At 40.0% G+C, this 20,538-nt stretch overlaps 1 protein-coding gene and 1 non-coding gene across 2 annotated transcripts; one reads left to right on the top strand and one right to left on the bottom strand.

Annotated features, from left to right (window-relative positions):
* Positions 1-636, top strand: LOC121242245. Its single transcript, XM_041140137.1, has one exon. It carries the CDS (start codon positions 1-3, stop codon positions 634-636), a length of 636 nt encoding a protein of 211 aa, XP_040996071.1.
* An 8,150-nt stretch (positions 637-8,786) lies between these two features.
* LOC121243801 lies at positions 8,787-8,894 on the bottom strand. Its single transcript, XR_005936285.1, has one exon. It is a non-coding gene; the product is annotated as a small nucleolar RNA R71 (small nucleolar RNA).
* Positions 8,895-20,538: the final 11,644 nt, after the last annotated feature.

Here is a 20,538-nt window from a genome sequence, read left to right on the forward strand (position 1 = left end):
ATGGTATCAGGAGAGCCATCCTCTAACGAGAACTCGATCCCCACTTCTGAGACCAATCGTAATTCGGTTACGACACCACCATCCCCCACAGAAACTCCTCTCATTGCTCTCAATATTGCAGCCCAAATTAATGAAAAACTCACACCCTCAACCTTCCCACAGTGGCGTGCCCAGTTTGAAGCACTGCTCATTGGGTATAACCTGCTTGAGTATGTCACTGGAAATCATCCCTGCCCATCTTTCCTTGATCCCACTATCACCAACCCACAAAAAAGTCACTGGATCCGCCAAGATAAGCTTATCCTCAGTGCCATTTTGGCATCTACTACCCCCACCATTACTCCTTTCATTTTCGCTGCCAAGACATCTAAAGAAGCATGGCACAAATTGCATACGATGTATGGGAGCAAATTGCGCACCCACGCTATGCAACTCAAGGAGGAGTTGACAATGATAAAGAAAGGAAAACAAACAGTTCAGGAATACCTGCATACTGTCAAGGCCCTTGCTGATGAGATCTCACTGATTGATCATCCTATTTCTGAAGATGATCTCACACTATACATTCTAAATGGACTGGGCAGTGATTTTCGTGAGATTGCAGCACCCAGTCGTCTAGAAGCTTCCACTCAATAGCTGGTTGCCTCAGCAAATTACTCCCATCGACAGTCCAGTTCTTCCCATGGAGGACAAGGAAACTGAAGCTTCCCCTAATCAAATGCCTCTGGCCAAAACGGAGCCCTCTCAAAACACGATGCAATTTCAGCCCAGCAACGCTCATCTGGAGGCCCAAAGAATAACAAGAAATTCACAAAGCCCAATGGGTAGCGCCGATACACACCAAAATGCCAAATGTGTGATGAAATGGGTCATATCGCAAAATATTGCCCCTGTCTGCAGTTCTCGGATGCAACTGCCAATTGTGTCTCTACATCACCTGCTCAAGATAAAAAATGGCTTATAGACTCGGAAGCTTCGCACAGTATTACAGGAGATTTAGCAAATTTATCTGTGCATACTAAATACGATGGTACCGATGAAGTTGTCATAGATGATGGCTTAGGTTTGTATGTCTCACACATTGGTTCCTTGGTTCTTAAATCATCCACCCGCACTTTTCATTTAAATGATACACTTTGTGTTCCTAACATACATAAAAATCTTATTTCCGTTCATCACTTCACCTCTCAAAATCATGTGACTGTTGAATTTCATCCGTCCTTGTTAAGGATCAGACCACGGGGGCGGTTCTACTCAGAGGTGCGTGTGAGAATGGTGTTTATGTCCTCCTAGAATCGCTGGTGCAAGTTCCTCAAAAAATGGTTGCCAATGTTCATGAACGAACTTCAATCGATGGGTGGGACAAACGTCTTGGACACCTGTCAAATAAAATTGTTCATCATCTTGTCCAGCATTTTTCTCTTCCAATAAAACAAAAAAATGATGATTCTCTTATTTGCACTTCCTGTTCTGTCAATAAAGCGCACAAACAACCATTCCGGGTTAATAGCTTGCAAAGTCATGCCCCACTTGATTTAATTTATACTGATGTTTGGGGCCCATCTAACACTGTTGGCATCAATGGATCCCGATATTATTTGATTTTGGTTGATCACTTTACAAAATATATTTGGTGTTAGCATGATTTTTCCTCAATTTAAGCATCTTGTTGAAACTAGATTTCATTCCAAAATCAAAAGTATTTTTTCTGATAATGGTGGTGAATTTGTTGCTCTCAAACAATACTTTGCAATCCATGGGATTAGTCATTACACTACTGCCCCCCGCACACCACAACAAAATGGTGTTTCCGAGCGACGTCACCGTCATTTGGTTGAAACCAGTCTAACTTTGTTACACGATGCTTCCCTGTCTTTATTATATTGGCCGCATGCTTTTTCAACTGCTGCATATTTAATAAATCGACAGCCCACACCCTTATTAAACAACAAATCACCGTTTGAGGCCTTGTTCCATCAAAAACCAAATTATCTGAAATTAAAGAAATTTGATTGTTTGTGTTTTCCTCTAACTAGGCCATACAATACCAATAAACTTCAGTCTAAAGCCAAGCCCTGTCTGTTTCTGGGCTACTCCACAACCCAAAATGCGTACAAATGCTTTGATGTTCAGGCCCAAAAATTATACATATCCCGACACGTTGTCTTTGCTGAAGATCAACTTCTTTCTCATTCTCAACAGCTTGAACCTTCAACACTGTCCCAGTTCGCATCGACCATGCCACTCGGGCCACCCATCGCAAATCCGGCACCATCGCAACAATCACCAGCGCTTTCGGGAGGCCACGAACATCACGCATCATCTCTAGGTAATCGTTCTCTGTCCGATTCACATGCTTTGAGTTTTCCCTCTTCTAGCCCTAATTCCTCAAACTCTCCTGCATCTTTCAATTCCTCACAAAATCCACTCACTCAACCCACACACAATACCACTGTGAATGATGGACCCTCCAGTACCACAGGTGTCCAACCCCCTCACCAAACCCACCCAATGAATACTCGGTCAATGAATAATATTTATAGACAGAAACAAATCAACTCAGTGACAAAGCATCCTCTCCCATCAACCATCGAACCCAGTTGTATGAGTCAAGCACTCCAAGAACCTCACTAGAGACAAGCTATGTCCGAGGAACTTACTGCGCTTATGCGCCATGGTACGTGGGATCTCGTTTCTCCTCCCAATAACTGTAACCCAGGGGGATGCAATTGGCTTTTTCGTGTAAAAAGAAAATCAGATGGGTCCGTTGATCGCTTCAGAGCGAGACTTGTTGCAAAGAGGGTACAGCCAATGTGAAGGGTTAGATTATAAGGAAACTTTTAGTCCGGTTGTGAAACCGGCTACAATAAGGACTGTTTTAACAGTCGCCGTGATGCAAGGGTGCTCCTTAAGGCAACTAGATGTCAACAATGCATTCTTGCATGGTGAGTTGACTGAGACAGTATACATGGTTCAACCACCGAGTTTTAAAGATGTTTTCAAACCCAATCATGTGTGCAGACTATAAAAGGCCATCTATGGCCTCAAGCAGGTGCCTAGGGCCTGGTATTCCGCCCTTAAAATGGCAATCATTGGTCTTGGATTTCATAACTCCAGGGCAGACTCATCATTGTTTATATACAGTCATGATTCCATAATTTGTTATTTGTTAGTCTATGTGGATGACTTGGTGATAACTGGCAATGATATGCACTTTGTGATTGATATTATTCAAAAACTTGGCAATCGGTTTTCTATTAAAGACATGGGGCCGCTTCATTTCTTCTTGGGGATGGAAGTCATTTCAACCAAATCTGGTCTCTTTCTGTCCCAACACAAGTACATTAGGGACCTTCTTTCTAAAACCAATATGACTGGAGCAAAAGATGTCTCAATCCCATTGTCTACAACCACAGCCCTCAAACTGATTGACAACACTTCCTCTACTGATAGTACCGAGTTTCGAAGTGTCATAGGAGGCCTTCAATATCTGTCCCTCACTCGTCCAGACATTTCTTTTACAGTAAATAAACTGTCACAATTTATACACAAGCCCACAGTCACCCACTGGACAGCGGCAAAAAGGCTTCTCAGATGTTTGAAGCAAACAATCTTCCATGGAATTCACATCAGAAAAACATCCAGCTTTAATCTCTTGACATACTCAGATGCAGATTGGGCAGGTAATTTCGATGATCGAACCTCCACTTCTGCTTATATAAGCTTCCTTGGTGTTAACCCAATCACTTGGAGTTCTAAGAAACAAAGGGCTGTAGCAAGATCATCCACTGAGGCTGAATACAGAGCTCTTGCAAATGCAGCTTCAGAAACTGTGTGGCTGTTATCATTGTTCAAGGAACTTGGTCTTCCACTATCGGGTCCACCAAAGCTCTTATGTGATAATTTGGGCGCCACACATCTCAGTTTTAATCCAGTACAGCACTCACGAATGAAACACATACAAATTGACCTTCATTTTGCTCGTGATATGGTCCAACGTGGAGTCCTCAATGTACAACATGTCAACACTCAAGACCAGCTAGTAGATCTTTTGACCAAAGCACTGTCACGCCAAAGAACTGAAACTTTAAGGAACAAGATTGGCTTGGCTGATGGCAGCTCAATCTTGAGGGGGCGTATAAAGGTAGATCCCTCAAATCAAGTAAATCAAAATCAGCAAGATCAACAAACAAATAAATAGCCAAAAATCAAGGATGTCAATGTTGTAACAGTCTGGAATTTTCTCTGTACAATCTGGATTTTTTGTTGTATCCGTTAGTCATACTTTTAGGAAACTTTCTTAGAATAGACTCTGTAATTTTGTATAAATCTCGTCATACAAATCAATCAAAAGTGTGTGAATATTTTCTCTATTCTCGGCAGCAATACATCTCTACTCTGTTACTCTTCAAAACTCATCACCGTTTGCTTCCTAAATAAAAATATAAGAATAATGAGTACATTTAGGCACCAAATAAGTATAAAAGACTGAACATTAAGGGAGAAAATATGACACTTTGTATTCTCATCAATGAGTCACGTTAAAGGCTGCTCTATCCTTCTTGTGGTGGAGAGCGGGCCAGCCAAAACTTACCTTCCTTGTAAATGTCAATAGGCGAGAGCAGGTCTCGTCTCAAACTACCTGATGACCTACCTCCTCGCAAGAGATAGAGGGCGAGATGCACCTTAAGGCCATCTCACCCTCCCACAATGTAGGTAAGTGGGATCAGCACCAGCCTGACCCAACACTTACCTTCCTTGTGATGTCAACGGGTGGGAGCGAGTCTAGTCTCAAACTGCCCGATAACTTACCCCACCCCCGCACTGCGAAAAGCAGACCAGCTTCATAGCCCCCAACAAATTACCTCCTCGGGGGACCAAAGGGCCAGAATTGGCCTAAGGCATCTCGACCCCTCCCCTGACGGAGAGCGAGTCTAGTCCTTCAACTACCAGACACAACGCCATCTCCAACAACGGCATGTCGAACGAGCAGCGCCTCGGACTCCTCGCCATGATCCTTCTCCACCAAATGGAACTCCAAGCGACTAACACCTCATACCTCCAGCAAAACAGCCCAAGTTTGCAAATTTTACACTCATAGGTCAATAATGGGTTATGTTAACTTATTTATTTTTTCCAACGATACATTAGATGTCTCCTCAGAGGGACCAAAGGGGTGGGCTTAGCCTAGGGCATTCAACCCCTCCCCCTCGGTCAAGAGTGTGCTTAGTCCTTCGACTGCCCAACATTACGCCATCTCTAACGATGGAATGTCGGACAAATAGCGCCTTAGGATCCTAGCCAAACTCCTCCTCCGCCAAATGAGAAGCCAGAGCAAGACGACTTGTCGACGACTCACGAACCCTCCCCCCCCCCCCCCCCCCCCCCCCCCCCCCCCCCCCCCCCGCTCGAGGGAGGCCAAAGAGGAGTACTTAGCCTAAAAGCATCTCGGCCTCTCTCCCGACTGGATATAGGCCTGTTCTCTCCGCAACCCAAAAGATGTGCTGATACAAGGAGGGGAGTGTTCAACTGGCAGGGTAGGCACTAGAGGGGTTGCTTGAGAGTGCGCTTGAGATCTGCTCCTTCCCTATTGAGGCCCCGCGCTTCTGGGCCTAGTCAAGAGGGAGTACTTACACTTTTGGCACCCCCGAATTACTTTGCCATGTGGTTGTGCTTCCAAGCATCACCATGCCTTCGTAGACCAATCAGTCTACGAGGCCGATGAGAAGATCAGGATGAGCAAAGCACCATGTCCCCACAGACTTACCTAACCCTTGCTTCAGCCTACAAGGCAGACGAGAAAATCAAGGTGGGCAAGAGACCATGTTCCCACGAACTTGCCTCGCCCCCTTACCTCGGCCTACATCGCCAGTGAGAAAGCCGGACAACCAAGTATTGCGTCCCCCCAGATTTAACTCTTATCCCTAGCATTAGGCGCACCTAAACAGAAGAAAAGTATAGGAAAGAGAACATTGAGGAAGGAATAGGGCAAATGGCAAAGAAAAAAAATACAATTTTATTAAAAAGTTCAACATATACAAAGCGAGAGCAAATGGATGCAAGGACATCTATAGATACTTGGTTAGAATTGGTCTACAATTAAAGGAAATAATGTAAATGAACAAAAACTAAGGTGCTGGAGAGTCAGGATTCTGCTCGGGAGCTATGAGATCTGGCGCAGGCACATTAGGATCTGGGTTGAGAGCATTAGAGTCAGAAGGGTAGGTGTTAGGATATCTCTTCCTAGGGTGCAGCCATGCTCGAGCGCTTTAGGCTCTAAAGGGAAGTCGCTAGGGTCAAGGACTCTTAAGTGTGCCTCGAGGGCTCCTGATTCTGCCGAGGGTTCTCCAGAATGTGGTCCCGCTTCCTCGCCTCCACGACAGCCTCTGCGGCAAGGACAGGAACCACGACCAACTTTGGCTCCACCCCTTCCACTCTAGAAGTCCTCCCAACAGGCTCCTCAGTCGAGGCCACCGGCATCTCAACGATGGCAGTGGCAGAAGTAGGGCCATCGAGTGGCTGCTGTGCACTGAAGGACTCAAACGAAGACATCAACTCCCCACCTGGATTGGAGGCACCAATCACCCTGGGGTAGAAGTAGGGCTTTCGGGTGCCTCCGGGGCAACCATTGCCTCCGAGATGGCCAGTACCTCGAAAACAACGTGGCTTTTTCCTCCTTGGCTACTTGGTGGATTCAAAGGACAGATGGGTGGTGTCGGCCAAGGGGAAGGTACAAATGGTGGAGGATGGCTGATGAGTGTACGAAAGTGCACTCTAAGTACCCTATTATTGGACTAAAATGCTAAAATGTTAATAGAAATCATTGAAATTAATATGTATTCTTGAATTGAGTTTCTATTTATTTTGGGATACTCCTAAACAGATTTTTATGTTTAATTTCAAAGTCTATAAAAGGGCAAGTCCAAACCCATTCAAATTCAAAAGAATTTCAAGTGGGCAGGACGTTGGAATAACCTAAGAACTTTTAACGAGTGTAGGACTCTTAAAATAAGGATAATGATGGGGTTTGAGAGTAATTCGGATCAAAGTCCAAAATGCGTTAGGAGACAGAATGGACACACTTTAGTATTTTAACCATAACTTTATGCTCAAATATTGGATTGATGCAATTCTTGATGCATTGGAAAGCAATCTTAAAAGGGCTACAAAGTTGTATCTAATAAGGATTTCCAAACTCGAACTCTTGAAGCATATACGTGGCTACCAAGTTGACTTCTAAAATTTAGGCAATTTTGTGTGCATGTATATGAAGACATTAGGGTTCCTTTCCTACTCTATTTAAGCATATCATTAGCACAAAATTGGGGAGTGCAAAAGAGGAGAGACGGCTCAGTTTGAAGGAGGAAGATCTGAAATTAATTTCTATGGCCACCGTTTGCTCTATTCTTCTCTTGAGATTTTTGTTGTCCATTATATTTATAGGTAACTAAATTCTCAAGAAGGGCTATGGATGAACTTGCACATTAGATGGCATTTTTAATTTATTCTTGATTTATATATTTGAGTTTTAATTACTAAAACTCTTTTGTTTTATCATTCTCAATTCATCATTAATGTTTTCTTCTCCGAATAATCATAGAATTTATTCTGTTTATGGATTCAGTCATGCTTTTTCTATTGAATGGATTGACTCTTTGATTATGTTTGGATCAATTATTTTTCTATATTGATTTAATTCTTTGATGTAATATCGCTTCCTGAGTATATTGTCGTCGTTGAATTTTCTCAATAGTGATAATAATTTACGTATTTTAAAAGTGGTGAATGATTTTTCAAAGGGTTATATTTGGTTTAATCTTGGTTTATAAATCTATACCTTCCCGATTGGAAATATTAGGAATTGAGTTCTCAATTGAGTTATTCAATGAATTAAGAATAATTACAATACCATATTTGTGCAAGGGATTTCCAACGCTTTACTGTTTGTCAAACTTGAGTACTTTTTCCGTTAGTTATTTTGTTTCACTTTAATTTGCATTTAAAATTAATCTTTGTTTTCCATTAATAATTTAATCTTTTTCTTTAGTTTCTTTGTTCCTTCTACAATTCTTTTAATTTGTCTCTCTATGGAATCGACATCCCAAAGCTGTGCTATAACTACCGCATTATTCTTTGGGCGTAATCAAATTTGGCTCCGTTGCCTGGGAGACGGTAGAAGAATTGCTAGATTGTTTTTCTAGGTAACTTTGTTCCTTCTTTTAGCTTACTGCATTATTATTTTTTTTTCTTCTTTCTTTTTATTGTATTTTTTTTTTCTTTTAGTATTTTGTTATCTTGCATGCATAGATTAGAGACACCTTGGGTAGATTTACTTGTAAGCCTGTGGAAGAGTCAGAATCAAATTTTTTAAATCCTTTATTTGACAATCCATCTAGTCCCGAAAAAATGAGTGAACACGAGGATCAACCCATTAGAACTCTTCATGATTACCTCCACCCTACACGCACAGCCACACCATCATGCATCATGTTTCCAACTAATACTTGCCAACTGGATTTTAAAACAGGGATGATACAGTTACTCTCTACTTTTCATGGCTTGGAAAATAAAAATCCATATGTGCACATTATGGAGTTTGAGGAAGTAGTTGCGACTTTTCATAGTCAAAATGCAACTGATGACGTTGTGAGACTTAAGTTCTTTCCTTTCTCTTTGAAGGATAGAGCTAAGAGTTGGCTATACTCACTGAGACCACGATCTATTGGGTCATGGAATGAGATGACTCAGGTCTTCTTTAATAAATACTTTTCCCAACATAAGACCAATGCTTTAAAAAGGCAAATCTTCACCTTTGCACAAAAGAACAGTGAGACTTTGTATCAGTCTTGGGTGAGATTTAAGGAGTTGTTGAGTATGTGTCCTCACCATGGGTATGAGAATTGGCACTTAGTGAGCTATTTTTATGAGGGACTTACACTTAGAGAGCGCCAATTTGCGGAGATGATGTGTAATGGTAAGTTCTTACATAAAGATCCTGATGATGCCATAGAATACCTCAATGAGCTTGCTGAAAAAGCTCACACTTGGACTGGACCTAGTGCTACTGAAAGCACAAATAGGTCACGACCTGCAGCAAACCCAAATGGTGGAGGAATTTACCATCTCAGGGAAGAGGATAGCCTAAAGGCTAAGGTTGAGATGCTTACTAGGGAGCTAGATGTGTTAAAGACTACGGACTTAAAGCCAACACACGTGGCTAATCATGCATAGTCTTTTGGACCATGTTTTGTGTGTGGTGGGGTAGATCACCTTGCCCAAGAGTGTATCACAAGTTCCTACTTATGCAAAAGTTCTCAAAGATTTGTGTACAGTTAAGAGGAAATACCATGTTAAGAAGACAACATTTCTAACAGAGCAAGTTAGGGCTCTAATTGAGCAGCGAATTCCTCCTAAGTACAAGGATTCTGGTTGTCCCACCATTGCATGTAATATTGGGAATCATGAGTTTGGGCAAGCCTTGCTAGATTTAGGAGCTAGTGTAAATTTGATATCTTATTCCATTTATTTGCAGGTTGGTTTGGGTGAAATTAAGCCTACTTCTGTTGTTCTTCAATTGGCTGATAAGTCAGTTAAGAAACCAAGAGGGATAGTTGAGGATTTTTTGATCCAAATTGACAAGTTTTACTACCTTGTTGATTTTTTAATTTTGGATACTCAGTCGGTTGTTGACTCTGACTCTAAAATTCCTCTCATATTAGGTAGACATTTCTTGCTACGGCTAATGCACTTATATACTGCAAGAATGGGCTGATGAAACTATCTTTTGGAAACATGACCATGGAGGTCAACATTTTCCACATCAATAATCAGCCCAAGGAGGATGATGAGTGCCACCAAACATATATGATTGACACACTCATAGACAAGAGAGTTCACACAACTCATGATTATGATTCCCTTGAATATTTTCTTGTTAATTCTAAGTTTGATACTATGAATGATTTATCTGATATTGTTCATAATTGTGCTATTTTTTATGAACCTCAGGATTATGGCCCACATATTTGGCAATTAAAATTTGAGGAGCTGTCTAAGAAAAGTGAAAAGCAAATTCCTTCCAGCATGGATAGTCCCAAATTGGAATTGAAGCATATTGTTAATAATTGTGCTATTTTTTATGAACTTCAGGATTATTATGGCCCACATATTTGGCAACTGAAATTTGAGGAGCTGTCTAAGAAAAGTGAAAAGCAAATTCCTTCCAGCATGGATAGTCCCAAATTGGAATTGAAGCCACTGCCCCCAGGTCTTAAGCATGCATCTGTCGGCCGAGGTGACACTTTTCCTATTAGTGTTTCTTTGAAATTGAATGCTGGTAAGCATAAGAAATTTCAGTTGACCGAGTTGGAGGAGTTGAGAAATGATACTTATGAGAACTCTAAAATCTATAAAGCTAAAACGAAAGTGTTTCATGATAAAAATATTTTGAGAAAAACGTTTAAGCCTAATGATTGAGTGTTCTTATATGATTCTAGACTTCATAAGGACCTAGGAAAACTTAGGTCTAGGTGGATCGGCCCTTTTGTTGTGAACAATGTTTTTGTAAATGGGGCGGTAGAAATAGAGGATCCTAAGGATAGTCGGATCCTTAAAATAAATGGTCAACGTCTTAAAGTATTAATTGATAGACAAGTTCCGAAAGTGGAAGACATTCCACTTGTGGATCCGGTCTATCAACCTTGACCACACCAAGCAGGTATGTTTTTCTGTATTTGTTTTGTTTGTATTGTTTTATTTTTGTTTTCTCTTATTTTCTTTCTTTTCCTCTTTGTTTGCTGTTGTTTTCTTTGTTTTTGTTTTCAGGTTAGTTTCATTTTGTCATTTCAGGTTACCATCTTTGGTGCTTAGCGAGCTATCCACGTCACTCATCAGGTGTATTCTACCCTTTTTAGTTATTCCTCATTCAAATTTGATTCTTAAACATTGAGGACAATGGTTCATTTAAGTTGGGGGTGGTGGTGCAAATTCAGTATTAAAAATGCTTGTTGGAACTCTGTGGCATATTTTCATGTGTCAATTTTTTTTTTTAATTTTGCATAACACGTCATCCTTTTCACATGTGTACTCATTCTTATTCATAGCCATCTTCGTGAATTCACCAAACCCACCATAATCATTTTTGCTGAGGCATTCACAGAACCTCTAATGCACTCATCCAAGGTTTGTGGTAAGATGGTAGTTTGACACATGTAGCTAGAGAACTATTTTGCTTAAGTATTCATGTGAGTTTTGGAGATGATTGAGAGCCTACAAATGCAATAAATTGTGATAAGCGTTTATTGATCTGTTGAATTGGGCACTTCTTGTGAGAATATCATTACATGGTTTGTGGAAAGATGGCGGATATATTTGGGATATGACGAACGTCAACTTAGGATCAATGTTTGAGCCTTTCAAGCTAACCCTTTCCATCATAGACTCATTGTAGCCAACTTTGAGTCAATAAACACATGTAGCATTTTCTTTTCATATGCCCACATTATCCTTACCTCTCCACATTGGAGTATAACATACACACTTATTTTTCCTACCCTTGTTAGTTCCAAGTGTGTATTAGATGTGAAATTCTTATTTTTTTGCATGGAATAAAAAAAAACAGAGAGAGAAAAGGGAAGAACATGAGTTATAAGGTGTTCAAGTGAGTGAGCTCCAAAGGCAAAAATACCAAGGCTGGGTAGAAATAGCAAAATACCAGGGTAACATAATTGTTCACCAAATTATAAAAAATAAAAATAAAATAAATAAAATAAAAGGAAAAAGATGCATTATTCGATGATCTGAAAAGTTGGAGAGTACATCAAGTGAGAAGTGTGATCTACTGAGATATTTAATAAGATTCCCTTTGTATGTACTTGGAAATTTTTGAATCATTTTTCATATTTTTCATATAGCCCCGAACCTAAGCCACGTTACAACCTTTTGTATTGACCGTTCTGATCCTAAGTAAGCTTTTGGAAAGAATGGTTGAATTGTCATTTATTAGTGTTCCTATCATAAGATCAATGCTTGCTTGTTGCTTATTTATAATTACCTAAATCTCTATGTGATTGTGTTTACACCATTTGTCAACTCCATAGAGAGAGCCGTTATACGAAACACTATTATACCCGTGAGTTATGGAGTTGAACCTTTTGCTTGAGACGTTCTTGATGTTGGATGTGTCAAGGTTAGTGATAAGATGGTTATAGCTTGAAAAACACACACACTTTGTGAATTGCTATAAGGGATTGATTTTGATGGGTTATTGGATTTCTTAGTTTGTTTTTTATATGTGAATCTAAAAAATGTAAATTGGTGGCCTATTTTAGTGATTCTCATCTCTTTTATCTCTTCAGCATAGAAATTGCAAGGGACTAGCAATAAGCAAGTTGGGGGGTGTGATGAGTGTACGAAAGTGCACTCTAAATACCCTATTATTGGACTAAAATGCTAAAATGTTAATAGAAATCATTGAAATTAATGTGTATCCTTGAATTGAGTTTCTATTTACTTTGGGATACTCCTAAACGGAATTTTATGTTTAATTTCAGAGTCTATAAAAGAGCAAGTCCAAACCTATTCAAATTCAAAAGACTTTCAAGTGGGTAAGACGTTGGAACAACCTAAGAACTTTCAACGAGTGTAAGACTCTTAAAATAAGGATAATGATAGGGTTTGAGAGTAATTCGGATCAGAGTCAAAAATGCGCTAGGAGAAAGAATGGACACACTTTAGTATTTTAACCATAACTTTCCGCTCAAATATCGGATTGATGTAATTCTTGATGCATTGGAAATCTATCTTAATGGGCTACAAAGTTGTCTCTAGTAAGGATTTCCAAGTTTGAACTCCTGAAGCACGTACGTGGCTACCAAGTTGAGTCCTAAAATTTAGGCAATTTTGTGTGCGGGAATATGAAGACATTAGGGTTCCTTTCCTACCCTATTTAAGCATATCATTAGCACGAAATTGGAGAGTGCAGAAGAGGAGAGACGGCTCAGTTTGAAGGAGGAAGATATGAAATTAATTTTCATGGCCACCGTTTGCTCTATTTTTCTCTGGAGATTTTTGTTGTCCATTATATTTATGGGTAACTAAATTCTCAAGTAGGGCTAGGGATAAACTTGCACATTAGATGGTATTTTTAAAATATTCTTGATTTATGTATTTGATTTTTAATTACTAAAACTCTTTTGTTTTATTATTCTCAATTAATCGTTAATGTTTTCTTCTCCGAATAATCATATAATTTTTTCTATTTATGGATTCAGCCATGCTTTTTCTATAGAACGGATTGACTCTTTGATTATGTTTGGATCAATTATTTTTCTATATTGATTTAATTCTTTGCTGCAATATCGCTTCCTGAGTATATTATCGTCGTTTGATTTTCTCAATAGTGATAATAATTTACGTATTTTAAAAGTGGTGAATAATTTTTCAAATGGTTATATTTGGTTAATCTGGGTTTATAAATCTATACATTCCGATTGAGAATATTAGGAATTGAGTTTCCAATTGAGTTATTCAATGAATTAAGAACAATTAAAATATCATATTTGTGCAAGGGATTCCCGACGCTTTACTGTTTGTCAAACTTGAGTACTTTTTCTGTTCACTTTGCTTCACTTTAATTTGCATTTAAAATTAATCTTTGTTTTCCATTAATAATTTAATCTCTTTCTTTAGTTTCTTTATTCCTTCTACAATTCTTTTAATTTATCTCTCTGTGGAATCGACACCCTAAAGTTATGCTACAACTACCGCATTATTCTTAGGCCAGTACCTCCGAAACAACATGGCTTTTTCCTCCTTGGCTACTTGGTGGATTCGAAGGATATATGGGTGGTGTCGGCCATGGGGAAGATACAACTGGTGGAGGATGGCGTGCCTCAATCAGCCAAGGACTGCCCAAAAGGAAATCGACGAGGGGAAACTGGGTTGTTGTCTGCCCTAGCATACTCCACGCAAACTTTCTTCCCCCTGCCTATGGAAGGAGGGCTCACCGAAAGCTTCCGAGCTGAGGTGGCTCTGAGCTGCATGGGAATGGTGCGGTCGTCGAAAACAGTGTGGCCGAAAGGAGGCAAGATGCCCTTTATATTTTTCTCCCAGAGGAAAGCCTCCGAGAGGGCATCAACCAAGTGCTTGCACACCCATTCTCTGACCAAAGTAATACAACGTAGCTCCTCAGGAGAGGCCTTCAGCTGTACCACTTTGTTGTCAAGTAGCACCCTTATATGGCCCAAACGGGGAAATCAAGCCAATTCACCCGCCCAATCGGAAATTCCCACCCGCAGCCGGACACGAAGAAAAACTTTGAGATCCAATCCTTGACTTTTCGATAGCGTGGTTCTAAAGAAACGAGGGCGTTCATCGCCCTAAAACTAAAAATATTTCCCTCACGCTTTATAAGGTTGTGAGTCAAAAGAAACTCACGACCAGTAAGGTCAACATGCACCGAATCTGACTCTAACAAATCTCGCCACTAAAGAGTACAACAACACATCAAGATCCTCCATGCATTTGGGTGGAGTTGAGAGGCTGCCAATGCGAGGTGATCTAGTAGGTTGCGAATAGGGTGAGGGAAAGGTAACCTCAGCCCTTAAGAAAACATGCTAGGGAAGAGGGTGACCTTCGAGGCATAACCCTCATCATCAACAGCCCCCTCATGAGGCCTAGGAACATCAAAAACCACTTTCTCAGGGACATGAAAGGTGGAAGCTAGCGACGATAAGAACTCAGGGGTGACATTTAAGTGCTAGTTATATCCAATGAAGAATTGCTCCATGATGTGAACCTTGGGCTGGTCCAGCTCCATTGGAATTTTGGGTTGGATGGTCTTCTTGGGAGCCATAAATTTTGGAGTTGAGAAAGGCAACAAAGAGGAAGAAGAGTCGAGCAAAGCGAGCAAGAAGGCTAGAACAGGAAGAGACGAGAATGTGAAAAAGGTGGAAAAAAGAGTACGAAATCGTATTTATACAAAGAGGAAGTGGTGGTTTCCCTTTCGTACTCACATGGCAGAACGGAGGATATGAAAGGGCTCAGATACCGTGAAACGCGCAACATGATGTGACGTGGGAAACAAAATGGCGCTTCGAAACAAGTCTGAGGAGTCTTGTTGCTAGGATAGAATGGGTAAAAACTTAAAAGAAGGAATGAGAAATGCCAAAAAGAGGGCCCCAACAACAAAGGAGGAAATTTAAATAAACGGCGGCAACGGTTAACATCCCAAAGTCATGGGAATGCGTGTGCCCAACAGAGCTGGCAAGACGTGGATGCATCCCAAAGCTCGTATTGTGCGATGCGACATGGAGATAAGAAACTGTCTAATGCCATCAATAATGAGAGAACTAGAAGGACGCCACCAAGTGCGAAACCCAACCGTCTGAAAACGTGTCAATAGAATTGGGAGGGTAATGACTGCCCATTTCTAGGAAAGAGGATCTCAACAACAGAAATAGCGGGAAAGTTTCTGGTGTGAAGACCAAAGCAAAAAGGAATTCCCATCAAACTAGTCCGATAAGAATTGGTGGGTTAACTGTAAGAGGGTTTTCCCCCTATCGGCCCATAAGGCAAGCCTACAAGAGGTTACTAGGAAATAAGTCAGAGAGCTCAGCTGAGGCCAAGGACCCTCCTCTAAAAGTAGTCAGTGGGCTTCTACAGAGTACTCGGCCCATGAGCGAAACCGACCCAAGAAGCAACCCATGTTTGGGGAAAGCGGACGGAAAGGACAAATGGGACTCGCCGCCCTGACAACTACTCGATGACACCCTATAGTGGAGAACTTGCACAGGCATGGGAAACACGAGGAACCCTTGATCTACTGACAGCGAGTATGAATGGGCTTAACAGGGAGCATTCGCAGGGAAAGGTGAGTCAGGGAGTCACGCCGCATTAATGGCACTACTCCCCAGACGCTATATCGCATTAATGACGTTGTCCCGAAAGCCATACCGCATTAAAGGATTCTGACAGAATGAACAGTGGAAAAGACATAGTCTCCTCAAAGCCAGGTATGAGTTATGCCCACTAGAAACCTAGTATAAAAGTCGATCCCTAGGTACGAAAAACTCTATTTGATTCCTGTAAGCTTACACACAAACTATCCAGGAGATATATTGACTTTAGCATCGAAGACTCCCCGTCCACCACCAAGGCCTTCGTTTCTCCATGTTTGCTTAAGTGTGCAGTTTAAAGCCTGAAGACTCGAGTTACTGGAACCCAAGCCCAAAGGCGCGTGAAACACGATGTTAACACCAATGTTGGAACAATCGAGCTTGGCTATTTATATATAAAAATAAATTTATTGCCTACTAGAAAAGAATATTTTAATCATTTTTTTATCTAATATTTGGATTAGTTTTCTGATAAGAATCTTGGTAGTATGGCACTCTAATTTCTATTTGGACCGATGGACTCATTAATTAGATCAGCTTAATTTTATTTTTTATTTTTTGATAGGAAATATGAACTTTTCATTAAATTAGACAAACATTACAAATATTGATCAACCCAACGGACTTATACAACTAGAGACATAACCCCACCAAACATTGATGTCATTGACATTCCATGCATCTCTTGCTAGTTTATGAGCAACTACATTGCAATCTCGGTAGACATGTTGAATTGTGCACCTCTGTACCCTTTACATATGCTGTTGAATATCCTTGACAATATGTCCTAGTAAAGATCTTGAATTATCCCACTCTTGGATTTCTTTAACCACTATAAGTGATTCACTTTCAATATGAATCTCCTATAGACCAAGAGGAATACTTAGTTGTAGCCCTCTTAGAATAGCATTTAGTTCAATTTCAGATGAATCATTCACTGCCACTTCCTTTTTACTAGTTGCCATAAGTACTGCTCCTTTGTTGTCTCGAAGAATCAGCCGCACACTTGCAAACCCCTGCACATGAATCATGGCCCCATCCACATTAAGTTTAACAACATCCTGAGGAGGTGGAATCCATTTTGAATTTTTCTTGGCACAGCTTTGAGGTGCTCCCTTGATTGACTTAAACAACTTTTGCATAGAAAGAGCTTGATTGATCACACTCTCTATTGGCAAGTGTTTACCTTCAAACATCCATTCATTCCTTCTATACCAGCAACTCCATGCAGTCAAGAACACTAACTCCAAGTCCTCTTTTTTACTCTCTTGTATTTGTCTAGCAAAGTTCACAAATTGTATATCGGGTTCACCAATTTGTAGGTTAGGAAGAACTTTCTTCCAGCTCTCTTGTAAGAGTGAGCAATGACACAGAGCATGCATCGTGTTTTCTACAGATTTAGAGCAGAGCTAACATAGATCATCAATCACTACTTTCCTCTTCTTCAGATTTGATAAAGTGGGTAACCCCACCATTTATGCCCTCAAAGCAAAAACCTTCACCTTGTTGGGGATGCTTAGTTTCCATATCCCTTTCCAAATTCTTTTTCGCCAACTAGCATTTGAAGATTCAACACGTCCACTACTTTTCTGCATATCATTGAATAGCCTGTAAGCACTTTTAACACTAAACCTTCCACTTCCTTCCAAAATCCAAGTCAAAACTTTTTCATGAAATCAGTACTCAGAACCATCTTCAACACTTCATCTGATGCTACTAGTCGAAGTACACTTTGAACTTTTGAAACATTCCACCATTTGTTATTTGGATCAATTTTTGCCTCCATTTTTGCCCCATACTCTCAGATCTCTCCCTCACCCACATGCAGTTTAAGATCTTTAAAACCTGGAATCTAATTGTTATTCCAGATATCAATATCTCTGCCATTACCTACCCTCCATCTGCAACCTTGTGCCAAATTATCCTTAACAAACCAGATGCCCTTCTATCCATAAGAACAATTATGAATTTAAAGAAAACATAAGTCAAATCATTGTCTGAAACACAGTCATATCTAAGTTTCCAAACCATCTAAATGAAAAGAAATCTTAAATATAGTCTAAGGTCTGCTTCTTCTAAACTTTGCCCGCCTGCTCGTAGTTCTCATTCTCCTCACCTGGGTGGTAAAAAAAGGAAATAAAACTAAAATGAGTCAAAGACTCAGTAAGAACTCACCACAATGTAAACATAATAATTAAAAGGCTTTCATAGAATTTTCATGCTAAATAAAATTATTGTCATATCATGTTGATGCTCATGCTATGCATGACTGTCTTAACTTATCTAAATTAACTGACTAATCTGACTAGCTCACACACTTAACCCTGTGTGCAAGGTTGTGCACCGGCCCCACATCTCGCTGCAGCAAGGGGAGCCACTGAGTAATATTTTGACATACTACGATGGACCACGCTTGAGTCCTTAGCTTGCACATCCACCCTAAATACTGAACTAAAAGGCCATCTGTTTAACTTATCTTATCTTATCTTATCTTCCTCTTGGATTTAAGATTATTTACGTGCCTTATGCAATGTGAGATGCATGACATTCATACTATTATAAATAACTGTAAAATGTTGAACCTGAACATAATGCGAAAAATCAATATAATCATATGCTATGATGATTGATATGCTTATACAGATCGTAATGTGCATGGTACATAAATAGATTGGCTATAAAAGAACTGGCTTTAATAGTACTAGTCTAACTATATGTTAATTCTAATTTGTGATCAAATTACTTATCTCGAAACACTGATACTGAATAATCTCCTCGTATCTCGTTGCCGTGTACAAAGCGACTTTGTGTAAGAAGAAGGCAGGCGATGTAACGATAGCTAGACATAGATCTATCTCTTCCAAAGGCACTGTGGAGCAAAACACCAGAGGAAAAAGATACCAAGCACAGACAAAATATATATATTTTATCTGTAGCATGATGTATGAGATCAAGAAAAATTTTGCTTGATGTAAAGGACAGAAACAGAGAATAAATGAGGTAGGGTATTTCCTGCATTGTTGAAATTAAGGAGAAACAGAGAGTAACGTCTGAAAATCGAAGAGATCGTTCGAGGAATGGAAACGGAAACAACGGCTGAAAAATCTGAAGGTTTTTAAGGAAATAAATTAAGAACTAAAATTAGTATTAATAATGGTATTAATAATATAAACATAAAAAATAAAATAATTTAAAATCCTTAATTTAAAAATCGTGGCCTCTACAAATCTCCCTCCCTAGAAGAAATCTTATCCTCGAGATGGAACGTACCTCGTTTAAAATAAATAGGGATACTTTTCCTTCATATCTTCTTCGCGTTTCCATGTAGCTTCTCTCTCCGTGTGATGACTCCAAAGTACTTTCACCATTTTGGTAGTTTTGTTGCGTAGGACTTAATCCTTTTGTGCCAATATTCCCACTGGAAATTCTTCATAAGTAAGATCATCACGAATCTGAAAATGCTCATGCTCCAACACATGACTGGGTTCTATGCATATATACCTCAGACTCAATTTTTCATTTTTACCAAATCTCATTATTCCTTTCATTGGTGCAACTTTTAGTAGTGCGTTGCTGCCTTCCTCAAATTCGAGTTCCCATCTCCGATGATTCGCATATTTCTTCTGCTTCTCTTGTGCAATGGTAAGCTTCTTCCGAACAATTAAAATTTTCTCGCACATGTCCTGAATAATTTCCTGTCCCATTATTCTGCGCTCTCCAACTTCATCCCAATAGAGAGGTGATCTAAACTTACGTCCATAAAGAACTTCGTATGGCGCTGCCTGAATACTCTTCCGGTAACTGTTATTATAAGCAAACTCAATGAGGGGTCAATATCGTATCTAGCTGCCCTTAAAGTCCATAACATGCCCTGAGCATATCCTCCAAAATTTGAATTGTCCTCTCCGATTGACCATCTGTTTGAGGATGAAAAGCGGTGCTATAAGTTAGTCGAGTTCCCAACTCCTTCCGTACATTTCTCCAGAATGCTGAGGTGAAACGTGTATCTCTGTCAAAGACGATCTTAGATGGTACTCCATGTAGTCTGACAATCTCTTCCACATACAACTCTGCCAATTTATCAGTGGAGTATGTCATCTGAATGGAAAGAAAGTGAGCTGATTTTGACAATAGATCAACAATCACCCAAGCTGCATCTTGACCTCCTGGTGCCCAAGGAAACCCTGATACAAAATCCATCCTTATCTCATCCCACATCCAAACTGGTATAGGAAGTGGTTGTAGTGGACCTGAGGGCCTTTGATGTTCTACCTTAACTTGTTGACATGTCAAATATTGTGCTACATAATTTATCACTTCTTGTTTCGTACCATTCCACCAAAAATTTTGTTTCAAAGCCCGATACATCTTAGTACTACATGGGTGAATCATGTACAATGAATGATGGGCTTCTCTCAAAATCAAATCCTTAATCTCTCTATCATTAGGTACACATAATCTTCCTATAAACCTCAGGGTGCCTTCATCTGATACTAAATAGTCAGGTCTCTTGCCTTCTGATACCTCCACCGTTAACTTCATTAATTATGTATCACCAACTTGAGCGACCTTAATCTGATCTATCAATGTTGAACCTAAGGTCAAACTACTTAATTTAGCTTGGGTATCCCTGATCATCTCA

This window comes from Juglans microcarpa x Juglans regia, chromosome 8D (assembly GCF_004785595.1).
Source record: "Juglans microcarpa x Juglans regia isolate MS1-56 chromosome 8D, Jm3101_v1.0, whole genome shotgun sequence".
Taxonomy (NCBI): Eukaryota; Viridiplantae; Streptophyta; class Magnoliopsida; order Fagales; family Juglandaceae; genus Juglans; species Juglans microcarpa x Juglans regia.

Excerpts from the sequence above, each read along its gene's own strand:
- LOC121242245 (XM_041140137.1), top strand. The coding sequence starts at position 1 with ATGGTATCAGGAGAGCCATCCTCTAACGAGAACTCGATCCCCACTTCT.